A 16,549-nucleotide genomic window follows, 5' to 3' on the forward strand; every position below is an offset into this window, starting at 1 on the left:
ATAATTATATTTTCAAATAACTTAAATGATAAATATTCTTACTAACTACCTTACTGAAAATATCTTTTTTCCAGTGGAGAAAAAAATTTTCATATTTTTTACTACATTTATGCTGGTTTAGCTGAAAAGAAGAAACTAGCCCATTACAAACTTCCTGAAAATAAGCCTCCCAGGTAAGCTACCGGGTTATACTTTCATGAATAATACTTTCACTTTCCACTTAATTTTAGACTTTTACCCTTCCTTTTGTATTTTTTTCAGGTACCTACAAAATGACCACCTCAGAACAGTACACGACATCATGAATAATAGTTTCTATAAATCTCAGTATGAATTAATTGAACAATGTTTCAAAGTCATAGGTTTTACAATGGAGGTAAGTATGAAAGGCACTTGAACCTATTTTTAAAGTATCTTTTTATCATCACTAATGTTAAGAGCATTTATTGAGTGATTAATATATATCAGCCTAAGTGCTTTACATAGCTTGAAACAGCTTTACGAAATAACTGGAAATATAATATTTATTTTATAGGTGAAGAAATAGTGGCCTTGAGATATAATTGAATTTAGTTTTGTTGTTAATCTTTTATTTATACTTATATTTCCTATATATAGGAAATGTAGAATATATATATATAAATATATATAATTTTACATAATGCATATATGTGCATGTTCTTATTAGTGCATTTTGCTAACAACTTTATTAAGATGTAATTCACATACAATATAATTCACCCATTTAAAGTGTATATTTCAGTGACTTTTAGTATTTTCATAAAGATATGTATTCATTACCATAATCATTTTTAGAATATTTTCATATTATAAATTTTTCACCCCAAAAAGAAATATGGTAGCGATTAACAGTTACTCTCAGTTCTGACTTCACTGCTACTTTCTGTCAGTATAAATCTGCTTTTTCTGGACATTTTACATATACTATGTGATCCTTTGTGACTGGTTTCTCTCACTTAGCATAATGTTTGCAAGGTTCATCCATTTTTATAGCATGTAGCAGTATTTCATTTTTTATTGTTGAATAATATTTCATTTTATGAGTATACTTCATGTTATTTGCCCATTCATTAGGTGATGGGCAACATTTGGGTTATTTTTGCTTTTTGTCTGTTATGAATGATGCTGCTATGAACATTCAGGTACAACTTTTTGTGTAGACATAAGTGTTCATTTATCTTTGATATATACCTAGCAGTACAAATGCTGAATCATCGGGTAACTCTGTGTTTAACCTTTTCACTAAATTGTCCAACTGTTTTCCAAAATCACTGGACCATTTTACATTCCCACCAGCACTGTATGAAGGTTCCAGTTTCTCCACATCTTCACCATCACTTATTGTGATCTGTCGTTACAATTACAGTGATTCTAGTGGATGTGAAGTGGGTATCACATGAAGGTTTGGTTGAATTTCCCTAATAACTTATGACGCTGAACTTCTTTTCATGTACTTATTGGTCATCTCTGGATCTTTTTTGGAGAAATGTCTGTTCAGGTCCTTAGCATATTTTTGAATTGGGTTATTGTCTTTTTATTATTGGGTTGTAGAATTGTTTTCATATTCTATGTACTAGCCCCTTATCAGAATCTGATTTTCAAAAAAAAAAAATCCCATTTGTTATATTTTCCCTTTTTTGATGGTGTCCTTTGAAGCACAACAGTTTTTTATATTTTATGAAGTTCAATTTATCTATTTTTCTTTTATTGCTTGTGATTTTAGTGTTATATAGAAAACTATTGCCTAATCCAAGGTCACAAAGATTTATGCCTAAGCTTTCTTCTTATACTTGTATAGTTTTAGCTCTTACATTTAGGACATTGTTCCATTGTGAGTTAATTTTTGTGTATGTTGTGAGATAGGGATCCAACTTCATTCTTTTGCTTCTGGACATTCAGTGTACCAGCACCATTGTTGGAAAGATTATTCTTTCCCCATTGTTCTTGGTCAAATATCAATTGACCACAAATATATAGGTTTATTTCTGGACTCTCAATTCTATCTCATTGATTTATATATTTATATTATACCAGTATCACACATGAATACTGTAGCTGTATAATAAGTATTAAGATTGGGGAGCATGAGTTCTATGACTTTGTTCTTCTTTTAAAATATTTTTTGGCTTTTCAGGGTCAGTCCCTTAAGCTTTAATATAAATTTGAAGATCAGCTTGTCAATTTCTAGAGCCTTTACAAAATCTTTTTGTTCAGCTCTCTCTTCCCCATCTTACCTCCTTACATCTATATCTGCTATCTTTCTCTTCCCCAGCTAATGGATGTATACATGGTCCAATATTCCATATTTATTTACCTAGTCCTAGAGTCTTGTTTATAGATACACACACACACACACACAAATGTGGACACATGCATATATATGCTGAGATGGTCACTGTTTTATTAATATGGGATTATATTATACACACTTTTCTATATCTGATTTTTCTTATTCAGCAGTACCTGTGAACATCCCTTCAAATCACTGAATCACTTTTTTTAAAGGCAGTGTAATGTTCCATGGTGTGTACTACCATAATTTATTCAGCTATTCAGTCATGACTGGGCATATAACTATGAATGTTTTCGGATCTTTGCCATCATGAGCAAAGCTGAATTATGTCATTATTGACTGGTGAAATTATTTCTATGGGATATGTTCCTAGTAGTGGAATTTGTGGGTTAAAAAGTATATATATTTTAAATTTGAATAGAAATAGCAAGATTCCAATAATTCTGTAGCACTTCACATTTCCACCAATGATACGTATTAATACATATTAATACCCTTCCCCCACTTATTCCTGCCAGCAATGTGTTGTGGCCTTTTAAATATTTACTACTCTGATGGGTGAAAGTAATATCTCATTTTAAATTTGCATATTCTTGACAAATAATATATTTGAACATCTTTCCATTTGTTTGCCAGCTGCTTATATTTACTCTTATAAATTGTATATTTATATATGTTGCCCCTTTTATTGAATTATTTGTTTTATGTCAATTTTTAAAAGCTCATTGAATGTTATAGACATTATAAGTTTCTATCATTTGTGTTATAAATGTTTCTTTATAGTTGTAAAATTTTTCTGTGACTTACTTTTTGTTATATTGTTTACCATAATGAATTTTTAATTTTTGTTTATTCAAACAAATTTACCTTTTTGTTATTTACATCTAGGTCTCTAGTTTCCATTTAAATGTTTTCCCCTGACTCTAGGTAGTACATGAAGTCTACCAGATTTTCTTGAAAGTTTAAAAAATCAATTTATCTTTAATCCATTTGAAATTTATTTTATGGTACCAGATGGAGCACTACTTTTCTTTTATTCCAGATGGAGAGCCAGAATTGATTTATCCTATATTAAGGCCTTATATGACATGTAATCTATTTTTGATGCCTCTATTTCAACCATCAATCTATGTTTTCTCTTTCTATAGCAGGATTATTTTGACTTGATTACAGTGGTTTGATTCTGTGTTTCTCTAGTAAGGCATCTGTCTAGTAAGGCTATTCTTGCTCTCACTTTATTCTTTTCCATACTTTCCTTAGCTATTGTTTAGCATTGCTTATCCATATAAACTGTAAGATCAATTTGTTCAATTCCAACAACCCCAGTTGGACTTTTAATTAGAATTGTATTTAATTTATATATTAATTTTTGGAGCACTGTCATTTTCATGTTATTTGTGTCTTCTCATTCCAAATTTTGATGTGACTTATGTACTTTTTGTCATATGACTTTCCATTTGTTTAGATGCTGTTTTGGGTTTTTAATAATAATCTGTAGTTATATTCATCTAGAACTTGTGCCTTATTTTTAAATTTATTGATAACTATGTTAAAGTTTCTATTATAAGTGAGAGAATTTTTCCATTGGTAGAATTTTTGAAATATATAATCGGGTCATTAGCAAAAAGAAGAGTTTTACCCCTTTCATATTATGTTAGTCATTTCTTTCTTTCTTCTTCTTTTTTTTTGTACTTAGATCATCTAAGACTAGTCGAACTCAATATTAAGTAATAATGATTATAGTAGGCCTTTCAGTCAGTTTCTGATTTTAAATGAAATAGTTTTAGTGTTTTGCTATTTTTTGAAAAATAATATTTATCATAAGTAATTTTCTTTTATTGCTGTTTTACTTAGGGTTGTTATTAGGAATTCTGCTGAATTTTATTAAATGTTTTCCAGGAGCTATTGATATAATTATATTTTTTGCCTATAGCACTTTGTTGATGTCTCCATTTTATGTTGATAAATTTCTTAATATTTTCAAATATTCTTACATTTCTGAAATAAACCCAATAGAGTCAGTCTATATTATCTTTTTGATAAACTTCTGTATCTATGAGCTGGTGCTTTATTTAGAATTTTTGCATCTATATATTTAACAGTGAAATGTATCTATTGTTTGGTTTTCTTTTATATCAGATTTGATTACTAAAGTTATGCCAGTGAGCTTCTTTCTTTTTTCCTTTGGCCTATGTGAGTTAAAATCATTCCCAATGTTCTTGGAAGATAAGAAGCACCTCAACACACATACATGAGTCTTATTAACTACACCTACCATATGGAAATTTTTAAAAGAGAGATCTAGTATTCTGTGCCATTGCTAGCACCCCAAGTGATTCTTATCATTAGAGAAGACTGGGGACATGTCTTTTAAAACCTTAAATAAAGATTAGGGTAAAACTCAACTGTGTGTGCCTCTGACCCTTGGGCCTTTTTGATATTGAGTTTTTAAGTGCCTTTCTAATTCTTCTATAATAATTATTTATTTGAATTCATTCTTTTTTGGGGGGTTATTTGTATTTTGCTAAAAAATTATCATGAAATCTTATGCCATAGATTTGCTTGCTGAATTTTCTTATAATACTTTAAATTAATCCTGTATCCTTGGCTTTGTTTCCTTTCTCATTCCAATGAGAAATTCTCATTTTTGCCCTTGTTCTCTTTTATCTTTAATTGGGTTTACAATGGGTTTTGAATCTTTAAAAAAAGAAAGAGGCAAAACCACAACAATGGCTATTGAATGCATTTGCCCATCTGATAAATGTTTTCATTGTCCGTATTATTTATTTTAATTTGATTTTTATATTTTTATTATTCATTTGTTTCTTCTTTTCTTTTTTCAAAAGCCGTTCCTCTCCTTCATTTTTAATTGAATAATGAAAGCATTTAAGGCTAGAAATTTATCCCTGAGTAATAAACACTTCCTTATGTCCCAAAGGTTGTATTTTTTAATTTTTATAACAAAGTATTGTATTTAATAGGGACTTCTAAGGCTTTTAGAGAAGCTTTCAGACTTTACTCTTAATGGTTTATTGTTTGCTGCATTGATTCAGAGTATATGACAAAAGAAGATTTTATTCTGAATTTAAATCAGTAATTCAGATGAACTCTTTCTGGAGTTTCAGATGAATTCTTTCTGCAGTTTGTTGAATTTTCATTTCATTTTCATAAGTGACACTCCTGCAGCTTTAAACATTCAATATGTCTGCTTAAGAAGTTTACCAAGATTTCTTGGGTTATCAGATCTCTACTAAGAACTTAAGCTAAAAAAAAAAAATTTGTTTTTCTCAAAAAAATTAGAAAATTTAATCAGCAATATATGAAGTGTAGAAATGGGAATAGAAGTGAAAGTTTATAAAAATTACTCAAATTTTATACTATGAAATTATTGAGTCTAATGATTTTGTAGCCGCTTTTAAGGCACTGTTGACTTCCTTCTAAAATGGAAGGCTATCAGCAATAATTTTAGTTCCATGATCCATCTGATGGCCAAAAGAAGTATTTGTTAAGATGTAAGTGCTTTTGGCATATTCTCCAAATAGGGAACTTCTGTTGTTGGCAGCTCTGATAGGAGTTTCTCAGTCTTGCCTTCTCTTTGAAAGCTTTTAGTTCCATCTTGAGTATCCTTGCTTCAGGCTTACAGAAGGTGGGGACTGGGGGGTTGTTTTCAAGACCTTGACCCTAGCGGATGAAGTGTGATCTTTACTAACTGGGTGAAGTTGGAGAAGGAGCAGAATAACTTGATTTTATTTCGGTTTGAATTTAGGGCCCTGCCTTACAAGGGAGGCTTAGATAAATCCAGTGTCATCTTTGTCCATCAATATCATAGAGATCTTCACTAATCCATCTCCCCAAAGCTAACTCTATAACCCAGAGATGTTCCAGACAGTTATCTGATACAATAAGAATACATAGATTCAAATGGAATTCAAATTATTTAGTTCAGAACTATCTTACTTAATAAGGACTTCTTGAAAGAGAGATTTTGTTTTGTATAATCTATGTAAGAATGGAAAATAAAGAATAATGATATGACAGGTTGGCCACTCTAACTTAAGAAATGAGAAATAAAAATTGCTATGAAAGGAACTTTCTTAAACTTAACTGGCAAACCAGACAGGATCTGTAACAATGAATATTTAGAGCATAGTAGTCCCCTCTTATCTGCAGTTTTACTTTCTGCCATCTGTTACCTGTGGTCAACTGCAGTTTGAAAATATTAAGCAGAAAATTCTAGAAATAAACAGTTTTAAATAGTATACCATGCTGAGTAGCGTGATGAAAACTCCTGCCATCCCACACCCTCCATCCTGATAAATGAATCATTTCTTGTCTAGCATATCCATGCTGTATATGCTACCTGACCCTTAGCCACTTAGTAGCCATGTTGGTTACCAAATAAAAAAAAACATAGTACATATATAGAGAGTTCAGTACTATTTGTGATTTTGGGAATCCAATGGAGATCTTGGAAGGTATCCCCCATGGATTAGAGGGGATTACTATAATCTGATGTGTTACAGTCAAACAATGGTTGTTGAGAAACATTTCAACTTTCAAGTAAACTTTTCTAATATGGGCTTTCTCCTTAATTAAGAGGAATTCAGATTTGATAAGAAGACTGTTTCCCGGCTACTTTTACAGGCCCAGAATTTAGACTCTCTCATGGAGTTCTGAATAAACATTGCTACTATGTTTCTAGAGGAATTAATTTATTGTAGGGACACATAGGTGAGAGAGAGGTTGAGGAGCCAGAGGGAACCTGGAAAGGTATTTCCAGCACCAATCAGGAATTATTAACAACTCCTTTTGGGACCAGAGGGGGAGTAATTGCAATGATATCCCCAAAGGGTTCTGATTTTACCAGAACATCGTGAATTATAAGGACAAGAAAGTTGTACACTCGCCTCAATAGCAAGGCAAGATTGAATGCATCCTTAGGAAGACGCTTTACTCACAAAAAGTCTTGAGCTAAAGTTAAATAACTTGGATTAAAAGTAGACTCCAACTTGACCATCTTCATTTCTGAATAATGCATTTTCTCCATTGATTGAGGAACTCTATCTGGGACTTTGGGCTGACAAGTTAGGCTATTTACTACACTGCAGCTGTAATTTGGGGACTCAATGGTTCTGTGGTCTCTAGGTCAGAAAGGAGATGAATGGGGCCCTTCTCTCTCTTGATGCATTAGATTGCTTTTAGGCTATAAAATGGAACAAAAATTCATTGTTTAATGCAGTCTCTCTGAGAGCTTTTGGAGAAGCTTTTGGACTTTGCTCTTAGCTGTAATTTGTTATGGTGAGACAGTACCTGGTTCTTAAGTCACCGATATGTGAATCTCATTCCCCCATCTCCCTCCCCCCAAAAAAATAAAGCAGCAAAGGTTGGCAAGATGTCTGGATTAATATATAAGGACAGGAACATTTGTTTGACCAATAGCACCTTTTGTCTGAGAGTTGAAAGAAAATGATGAAGAGTGGTTAGGAGTTGAATAATTGAGAGATAACTAAGCATTTAGGACTTATCTTCGATACCTCATGTAAAGGATAGGGTGTATATATCCTTGTACAAGCCATGAGGTCTGCATGATAGACATCCTAACCTATTTCAAACATGCTGAAATTTGTGCCATTGACCCTACCTGATTGTCTTTTGGGAACAAGGTCTGAACTATAGGACCTGGAGTCAGAGATGACCCTGATGCATTTCTGGAAAATAGCTTTTTGGTTTTTTTATTTTACTCTTCTGTAATGCGATCTCTCTGTGTTGCCCAGGCTGGAGTGCAGAGTGAAATCATAGCCTACTGCAGTTTCAAACTCCCGAGCTCAATTTATCCTCCCACTTCAGCCTCCTGATTGCCTGCGACTACAAGCGATTACCACCGTACCCAGCTAACTTTTTTAAACAAAATTTGTAGAGATGGGTCTCACTGTGTTACGCAGGCTAGTCTTGAAGCTGGCCTTAAGTGATCCTCTTGCTTCAGCCTCCCAGTAGCTGAAATTACAGGCATGAGTCATTGCGCCTGGTGATATTTTTAATACTAGAGAAATAAATGTATTCATAATGGCTTCAACTCTGGGAGAGGAACTCCCTGAATCAGGAAGCATGAGTTTCAGCCATGTTCGAGGTGATATGTGGCCTCTACCCAAAAATGGCAGATGAGCTAGGGACACATTCCAAGGAGACTCCACATGCCACCCTATTCTAGATATAGTCTCATTCTTATGCTCTAATTCTGATGTCCCAGGCATCATAAATGACCACTTAAGTCTTTTGCTCTTATTAGTCAGCCTAACCCGAATTCTACCCCTACCCCTACCCTTTCCTGGGCATGACCCTCATGCATCTTCTAGGTGCATCTTTCCCCCCTGCCAAAATTCAGTTTCAAATCTGGACCTTCCCCTTCCACTGCATCACTTCCCCTCCCTCAGCCCTCCCTAACCTGGTCTTTGCCCCTTTCACGGCTTGTACCTATGGAGACAAGCTGATCCAAGCACTCAGTGTCCTGCCTCTTAAAAGCAGAGCCAATTTATTTGGGATTCATGGAATAAAGAAAAAAGCAACAGTCATTCTTTTTCGCAATCCTTGGTCATAAGATCAGTGTTACTAGTGGTAGAAGCTCCTTTTGAACTGTGGCCAGGCTCTGTTGGATGCTTGGTTCGGGGTAAACAGGAGCAGCTAGTAGGAACTCAGGGCATCCTCCTGACTGGAAGATGTACAATCAAGGTAGTGCCTACCTGTGACCAGAGGCTGGGCCTCTTCATAGTCCTTTTCCCTGTTTTTTGTCTTCAGAGTTGATCTGGTTATTGCACATTCACTTTTTGAGAGTTTGCTATCTTAGAAGCAAGGATTCATTTTTAATTAGTTTGTTTACTTCGAAGTCCCACTCATTAGAGGCAATGTTACACTTGTGTTTGGCTGAACTCCTTTCTGCTGCTTGGTTTAGTAACACTAATGTTTATTAACATTAAAATGAAACAAGTTTTGCAGCTAGCATCTACTGGCAAATATAATTTATTTATTTCAAACTGTATATTCCAAATTTAAACATATTCAATGCTTATTGAACATCCAAACATATAGCTTAGAACAAAGGAAAATATAACATGTTTCTGGAGCTGGAGCACAACCACTGCTAGATATTTTGGGAAGACTTTTAGTCCAGTTCAAGGTGATTCTCCTAGGATGTGGTGGCCTCCCATTTAAAAGCAGAGACTGTCCCAGTTTGGCTTTGGCATAATTAAACTTCATGGGTATTTACTTCCTTTTTATCCCAGTATTGTTTTTTTACGCTACCTTATTGGCTTTCTTGGATATGTTCTTTGTCAATAGCTGCTTCTAATCTATTTTGATAGTAAAGGACAACTTTTAATATCAAGATAAGTGGCATGATTCTGATATCCTCTAGGCACAGCATGCTCTCTTCACAGTTTCCTGCAGCACACTTCAGTGACTCTCCAATGCAGTCTTTTTCTCTCACTTTTTCTCCCACTCTCTCTCTCATTGATGTACAGGACCCCCAGTGTATGTGTCCCTTTAAATGCTCTCACCATTTACAGTTCACGTGTGCATTTGTGATTCAGCACAATCCTAAGTAATGATGAGCAAATCAGAATCAGATAATCTCTAAAATAACACTAATTGGAAGACTCTGAAACCGTTAAATCATATGATTTCCTAAGTCATTTCACTGCCATAGTTTTAAAATAAATGATTGGTAGTTTGATGATTCACAGTAGCTTGATGATTCAATGAGTGCTTTGTCTCAATTAGAGACAATTTTTACCATATAATGAGAATTTCTGTGGGGGGGCATTTACACAAAGTCACATGTCTTATGTCTAAGATGAAAATGCCTTTTTTCTGCTTTAATTGTGCTTTCATTTCTTATGATAGTCTAAAATCACATGCTAGCATGTTTTCTTTGGATTATCAGTTATATCTTTAGTTATGATCAAATAATACTTGTGAAAGAAGTAAAATATTTTAAAGCATCACACAAAGTATTGAATTTCCATGAAATACTTCATTTTTAAAAATTGGTTTTGGTCAGAATGGAAAGGATGTGTATATCCCATTTGGTTAGTCATTTGTAATAATTTTAAAATAATAATTTGATACCTAGTTATTTTTTTCATTGTAAAAACATAAAATAAGTTATAATTCCAGAATGCCATGATTTGGCCAACATTGATGACTTAAAATAAATGAGAGGACCAAGGAGGTAGTTGGCAAAATAAAAATAATTCTGTGCTAGGGAGTAAAGATCCCTGGGCTAAAGTCCTTGACACTGCTTATTTCTGGTTGTGCATCCAATAACTAAATTTCTGGTCTAAGCTTATTTACCAGTAAAAGGAGGGAAAAGGGATAATGAATTTCCGATTCACTTCCAACTCTATGTTTCCATGATTAAAATTGAGGGGCATTTAATTTCCTTCTAGTCTTTGCAGATTGTGCATGCCATTTTATTGCTTAAAGTATCTGCAGAATTGAACCTAAGAATAGGGAACATATTAATATCTCATGTACCAACAGCTGCAAATGCTGATTGCAGAGCATCTTCTTCTGTCCCATCAGTTCTTATCTGCCTGGCATGTGAGTTGCAGTAATACCCTATCCTGGGTCTCCTGCTCCCCAGCCTCCCTTCTTCTCAGCCTACCTCCAACTCAGCCTGCCTCCCTGTCCTTTCTCAACAGGAGCATTAGTACCTTGGTTCTCCAGGATTAGACTGGATGGTGCCACATCCACCAGGGATGGGCCACTTTGTCCTGGTCTGTGATGATCCCCACCTCCTTTGAGGTCTAGTCATTGCCCTCTTTCCCAGACCTCTCTCACATGGGTATCAGTTAGGCATCAGGTATATAGGTTGAGGCCCTAAGAAAGGACTTAGCACATGTTGCCAAAACAACTCTATGCACCAAACTCAGTCTACCCTGCATGGACTGCAGCTTCTATTCCCAAAACAAAATCACAGGAAAGGAAATCATGTATTTCCCAACCACTTAGAGAAGTTAATTGGCTTTTGGAAAAAAAAACAACTTGGCTTAGTGAGATCTTTTTGTTCTCTAAAATCTAACCACTTGCTCAGGATGCAAAGTTTGACATCAAAAGAAGGGGACATTTAGATTTTTTAAGAAATTCTAAGAAACATAAGTAGAAACAATGAGGCACAGATTAAGAGTCTTACAGATGTAAAACAAATAGGAGAGATTATGTTTTGAAAGTGAAGGAAATTGTACTGTCACTTGACTGAAACCAAATAAAACAGTTTGACAACCATTTATTGGTACTACCTGTGTACCAGGACCTGTGCTAAAAATTAGAGATATGAATTAGTCACAGTCTCTGTCCTCAGTAAGTTTATAAGCTGATAGAAGAAATATACACTAGGCATCATTTAAATAAAACGTAGTCAACTCTGTAACAGCAGAGAATTTCATGGAAACATGGAGTCTGGGGTGGAAAAAAGAATACCCCAGAGTGAGAAAAAAGAAGAGCATATGCCAGAACTGAGACATGAAAATAACCAAATAACGTGTGATGCTTGGGAACCCATGAGGAGTTTGGCTGGCTGAAATATGTCAAAGAAAACTAGCCGGAAGCTGGGCGCGGTGGCTCACGCCTGTAATCCCAGCACTTTGGGAGGCAAAGGCAGGTGGATCACTAGGTCAAGAGATCGAGACCATCCTGGTCAATATGGCGAAACCCCGTCTCTACTAAAAATACAAAAAATTAGCTGGGCATGGTGGTGCCTGCCTGTAATCCCAGCTATTCAGGAGGCTGAGGCAGGAGAATTGCCTAAACCCAGGAGGGGGAGGTTGCGGGTGAGCTGAGATCGCGCCATTGCACTCCAGCCTGGGTAACAAGAGCGAAACTCCGTCTCAAAAAAAAAAAAAAAAAATATATATATATATATATATATATATATATATATATATGTATATATATATATATATACCTATCAGTTGTTGTTCTTTGTTCATTTAACTCATAAATATAACTTTATATTGCCCTAAAGAAACATAACTAAATTTTTTTAACACTTGAACTTATATAAAAGTTTAGTACATCTCAGTCTTTCAAACACTCCAAATGAAGGACAGAGAAGGTTTATAAAGACTGATAAGTGCTTTCTAAATTTTCTAATAATTTACCAAATCTTCTTATACAGTTAAACTTAGTGCATAAGAAGACCTAATAATTCAAAATTATTAATGTAGTAAATCAAGTTATCTTTTACATTTGAGTGTAGTTTGCAGTCAAAATATGTTCTGCTTTTCAAATTAAAGCCATAAGTGTAATATCAAATAAGTATTTAAATTTAAATCACAGGACTGATTGTCAGATGATTTACTATGTCACTAATATGATCTTTCCTATGTCTCACATATTGTCTTAACAGTTTTGGATATTTAAGAGTAAACACATTGATTATTCCAAGATTACGTATCTTATTCATAAATCTAACAAAAAAGCATTCGTTTTCTAGGGCTGCGGTAACAAACTACCACACACTTGGTGGCTTAAACCACAGAAATTCATTGTTGACAGCACAAGACTCAAAGTCTGAGATTAGGATGTGAACAGGGTTTGCTTCTCCCGAGGGTTGTGAGGAAGAATCTGCTCTATGCTCTGCTCCTAGTTTCTAGTGGTTCCCCAGTGATCATTGGTATTCTTGTATTGCAGATGCATCACCCATCTCCACCTAAATTTGTCTTCACCTTGTGTTCTCCTTGTGTGTGTCTGTCTTTTCACATGTTTTTTTAAACAGACACCAGTATAGTAGATTAAGAGACCACCCTACTCCAGTATGACCTCACCTTAACATTTGCAGCAACCCTATTTCCAAATAAGACCTCATTCTGAGTACTGGGGCTTAGGACTTCAACATATGAATCTGAGGGGGGCACAATTCAACCCACAACAGATACTACAAATTTCATTTACTTCAGTACCTCTATTCTTATTTTTACATTTTCCTAGGATTCTGAGCTGACACTAAAAGTTCAGGACCATTCTTTGGGGACAAAAAATTTTGAGACTCTTTCCAGAATCTAGATCCTGCATTTCTCTGGGACAAGGTTTCTCAACCTCAGTACTATTTACATTTGGGTCCAATAATTCTTGTGGTGTTTCTCCTGTGTGGTGTAGGATGTTTAGCAGCACCCTTGACCTCTTCTCCGTAGATGCCAGTAGCACTCCAACCCCATTTGTAACAACCAGTAATGTCTCCAAACATTGCCAATGTCCCATGATGGCAGAGTTGTTACTCCTTCTCCAACAGTTGAGAACCACTGTTTTAAGGTCATTTAATCCAAGCCATAGGTCTGGTTCTATTCTCATCAGATCCAGATGGGGAAGCCCAAGCTGTACCTTTCAGCTGATACTTAGTTGTGTTATCTGGTGTATCATACATTTCTCTGGGCATATTTCAGGTGTTACTCCTACTCAATTTTCATTATAACCTCTCTGAACAATTTTTCTGCAGGTTTGGATAGGATTTGTAGACGCAACTATATACAGCCAAGTCTCTTCACTGTTTTACTGGATTCAACCAATCCCTTATACTTTATAATGGAATTCTGCATCATTTTATTATATAATTCCAAGTTCATAGGCCAGTTTTATACTAATTATATTGGTAACATCCTTATCTAGGATAAAAAACACATTTAACAACTTTTGTTTAAGTTCAGAGTACCTGTGCAGGTTTGTTTGCATAGGTAAACGTGTGTCATGGGGGTTTGTTGTATAGATTATTTCATCACCCAGGTATTAAGCCTAGTACCCAGCATTTTTCCTGATCCTCTCCCTCCTACCCTGTGCCAGGCCTCCTACCCTCCACCCTCCAATAGGCCCCAGTGTGTATTCTTCCCCTCTGTGTGTTCATGTGTTCTTATCATTTAGCTCTCACATATAAGTGAAAACCTGCAGTATTTGGTTTTCTGTTCCTCCATTATTTTGCTAAGGATAATGGCCCACAGTTCATCCATGTCCCTGCAAAGGACATGATCCTTTACCTTTTTTATGGCTACATAGTATTCCTTAGAGTATATATTTTCTTTATCCAATGTATCATTGATGGGCATTTAGGTTGATTCCATGTCTCCACTATTGTGAATAGTGCTGCAATGAACAGATGCGTGCATGTCTTTATAATAGAACAATTTATATTTCCTTTGTTATGTATACCCGGTAATGGAATTTCTGGATCAAATAGTATTTCTGTCTTTTGATCTTTGAGGAATTACCCCACTGTATTCTACTATGGTTGAACTAATTCAGACTTCCACCAACAGTGTAGAAGTGTTCCTTTTTCTCCATGACCTCACCAGCATCTGTTATTTTTTGACTTTTTAATAATAGCTATCCTGATTGGTGTGAGATGGTATCTCAATGTGGTTTTGATTTGCATTTCTCTAATGGTCAGTGACACTGAGCTTTTTTTCATATGATTGTTAGCTGTGCATATGTCTTCTTTTGAGAAGTGTCTTTATATCCTTTGCCCACTTTTAAATTGTTCAGAGAGGTTATAATGAAAATTGAGTAGGAGCAACACCTGAAATATGCCCAGAGAAATGTATGATACACCAGGTAACACAACTAAATATCAGCTGAAAGGTACTTTTTAATAGGTTGTTGTTTTTTTTGTTTTGTTTTGTTTTCCTAAGGCCTATAGTTTCCTCAAGAAATATATAGCACAACGTCAGGTGCTGTATGAATTTTTCCACCTGAAAGCCACGATAGACCATACTGGTTGCTTCATTGCAAGTTATACATATTACAAATGGTAATTTCTTAACAGAATTTTCTTAGAAAAATTATTTACATCTAGTCAATAAGCATATGTATTGTGCCATTTCTGAAATACACCTTACGTCCATTTACTTCTTTCCGTCTCTACCATTTACTGTTATATCCAAGCCACTGTCATCTCTCACCTAGACCACTGCAGTAGCCTCCTGAGTTTTCCGTCTTGCCCCAATCCACTCAGTTTCACAGGATAACCAGACTCATCCATTTAAAATATAAAAGATAATTTTGCTTCCCACTCTGAAATCTCTGGTAGTTTTCTATGTCAATTAGCACAAAATCAAATCAAAGCTTTTTTTTTTTTGCAGCCGAGTCTCACTCTGTCACTAGGCTGGAGTGCAGTGATGCAATCTCGGCTCACTGCAGGCCCCGCCTCCCGGGTTCAAGAGATTCTCCTGCCTCAGCCTCCTGAGTAGCTGGGACTACAGGTGCATGCCACAATGCTCAGCTAATTTTTGTATTTTTAGTACAGAAATTTAGTACAAAAATTCACTATGTTGGCCACGCTGGTCTCAAACTCCTGACCTCAAGTGATCCGTCCACCTCGGCCTTCCAAAATGCTGGGATTATAGGCATGAGCCACAATGCCCAGCTCTAAGCTCTTTCTGTTAGCCCAGGGAGCCTCAGTGGTCTTGCCCAGGCTTACCTCTCTGAGTTCTTACTGTACTGTTCCTCCTCATCCTCACCCTCCTCCAGCCCTCATGGGTCTTCCTTCTTTCCTCTAGGAAGGCCTTTGCTTTTGTTGTCCTCTGCCTAGAATAATCTGATTCAAGTTCATGTCTGGCACCTTCCTGTCATTCAGGCCTCAGCTTCCCTATTGCTTCCTCTGAGGGCACCCTTCCCTGACCTCCTGACTGAAAAAGACTGCTCATCCTTTCCCAGGAACTTTCCACTTTATTAAATAAGCATTTCTTAGCTTTATTTTATTCATAATCCTTGTAATATTTTCTGAACATATCATGTTTATTTATTTGCTTATTTTCTTACTGTCTGCCTCCCTACGGCCTGAACACCCCAAGGCAACCAGGATCTTCAGTCTGTCTGCTGCTGAATTACCTGTGACTAGAACAGTGCCTGTCATAAAATATGTGTTTATTAAATCAAATAAATATCCCACATATATATTAATTCAACAAATATATTTGTTTATATATTTATTAAATATATATTTATATGTATTATGTATGAGTAAGTGCATATCCTTGAAGATGTTTTTTCACATCCAGCTTTTATCTTGACTTAGAATATGAGAGAGAATGGAATAATCACTTCGTTAAGTGTAGAATCAGGACTGGAATATATGCAGCAACTTGTAAAACCAATAAAGAATTTTGTCTCTTTCCTGTACTTCACTGCACCATGAACATAGTTGAAGAGCTAGGATTACCATAACCTGCTTGACATATGCCTTCAGTGTCTCCA

At 35.3% G+C, this 16,549-nt stretch overlaps 1 protein-coding gene across 8 annotated transcripts in view; it reads left to right on the plus strand.

Annotated features, from left to right (window-relative positions):
- The window catches only part of MYO3A (myosin IIIA), a 236,097-nt gene that overhangs the window by 129,264 nt on the left and 90,284 nt on the right, over window positions 1–16,549 (plus strand). For all 8 annotated transcript variants that reach the window (XM_035306980.3, XM_054258524.2, XM_035306978.3 and 5 more), the window contains 2 exons: window positions 75–173; window positions 262–376. In XM_035306980.3, coding sequence (XP_035162871.3) covers window positions 75–173; window positions 262–376 — 214 coding nt within the window. The remainder of the gene's footprint in view (window positions 1–74; window positions 174–261; window positions 377–16,549) is intronic.

Source organism: Callithrix jacchus, chromosome 7, assembly GCF_049354715.1.
Source record: "Callithrix jacchus isolate 240 chromosome 7, calJac240_pri, whole genome shotgun sequence".
In the NCBI taxonomy this organism is placed as follows: domain Eukaryota; kingdom Metazoa; phylum Chordata; class Mammalia; order Primates; family Cebidae; genus Callithrix; species Callithrix jacchus.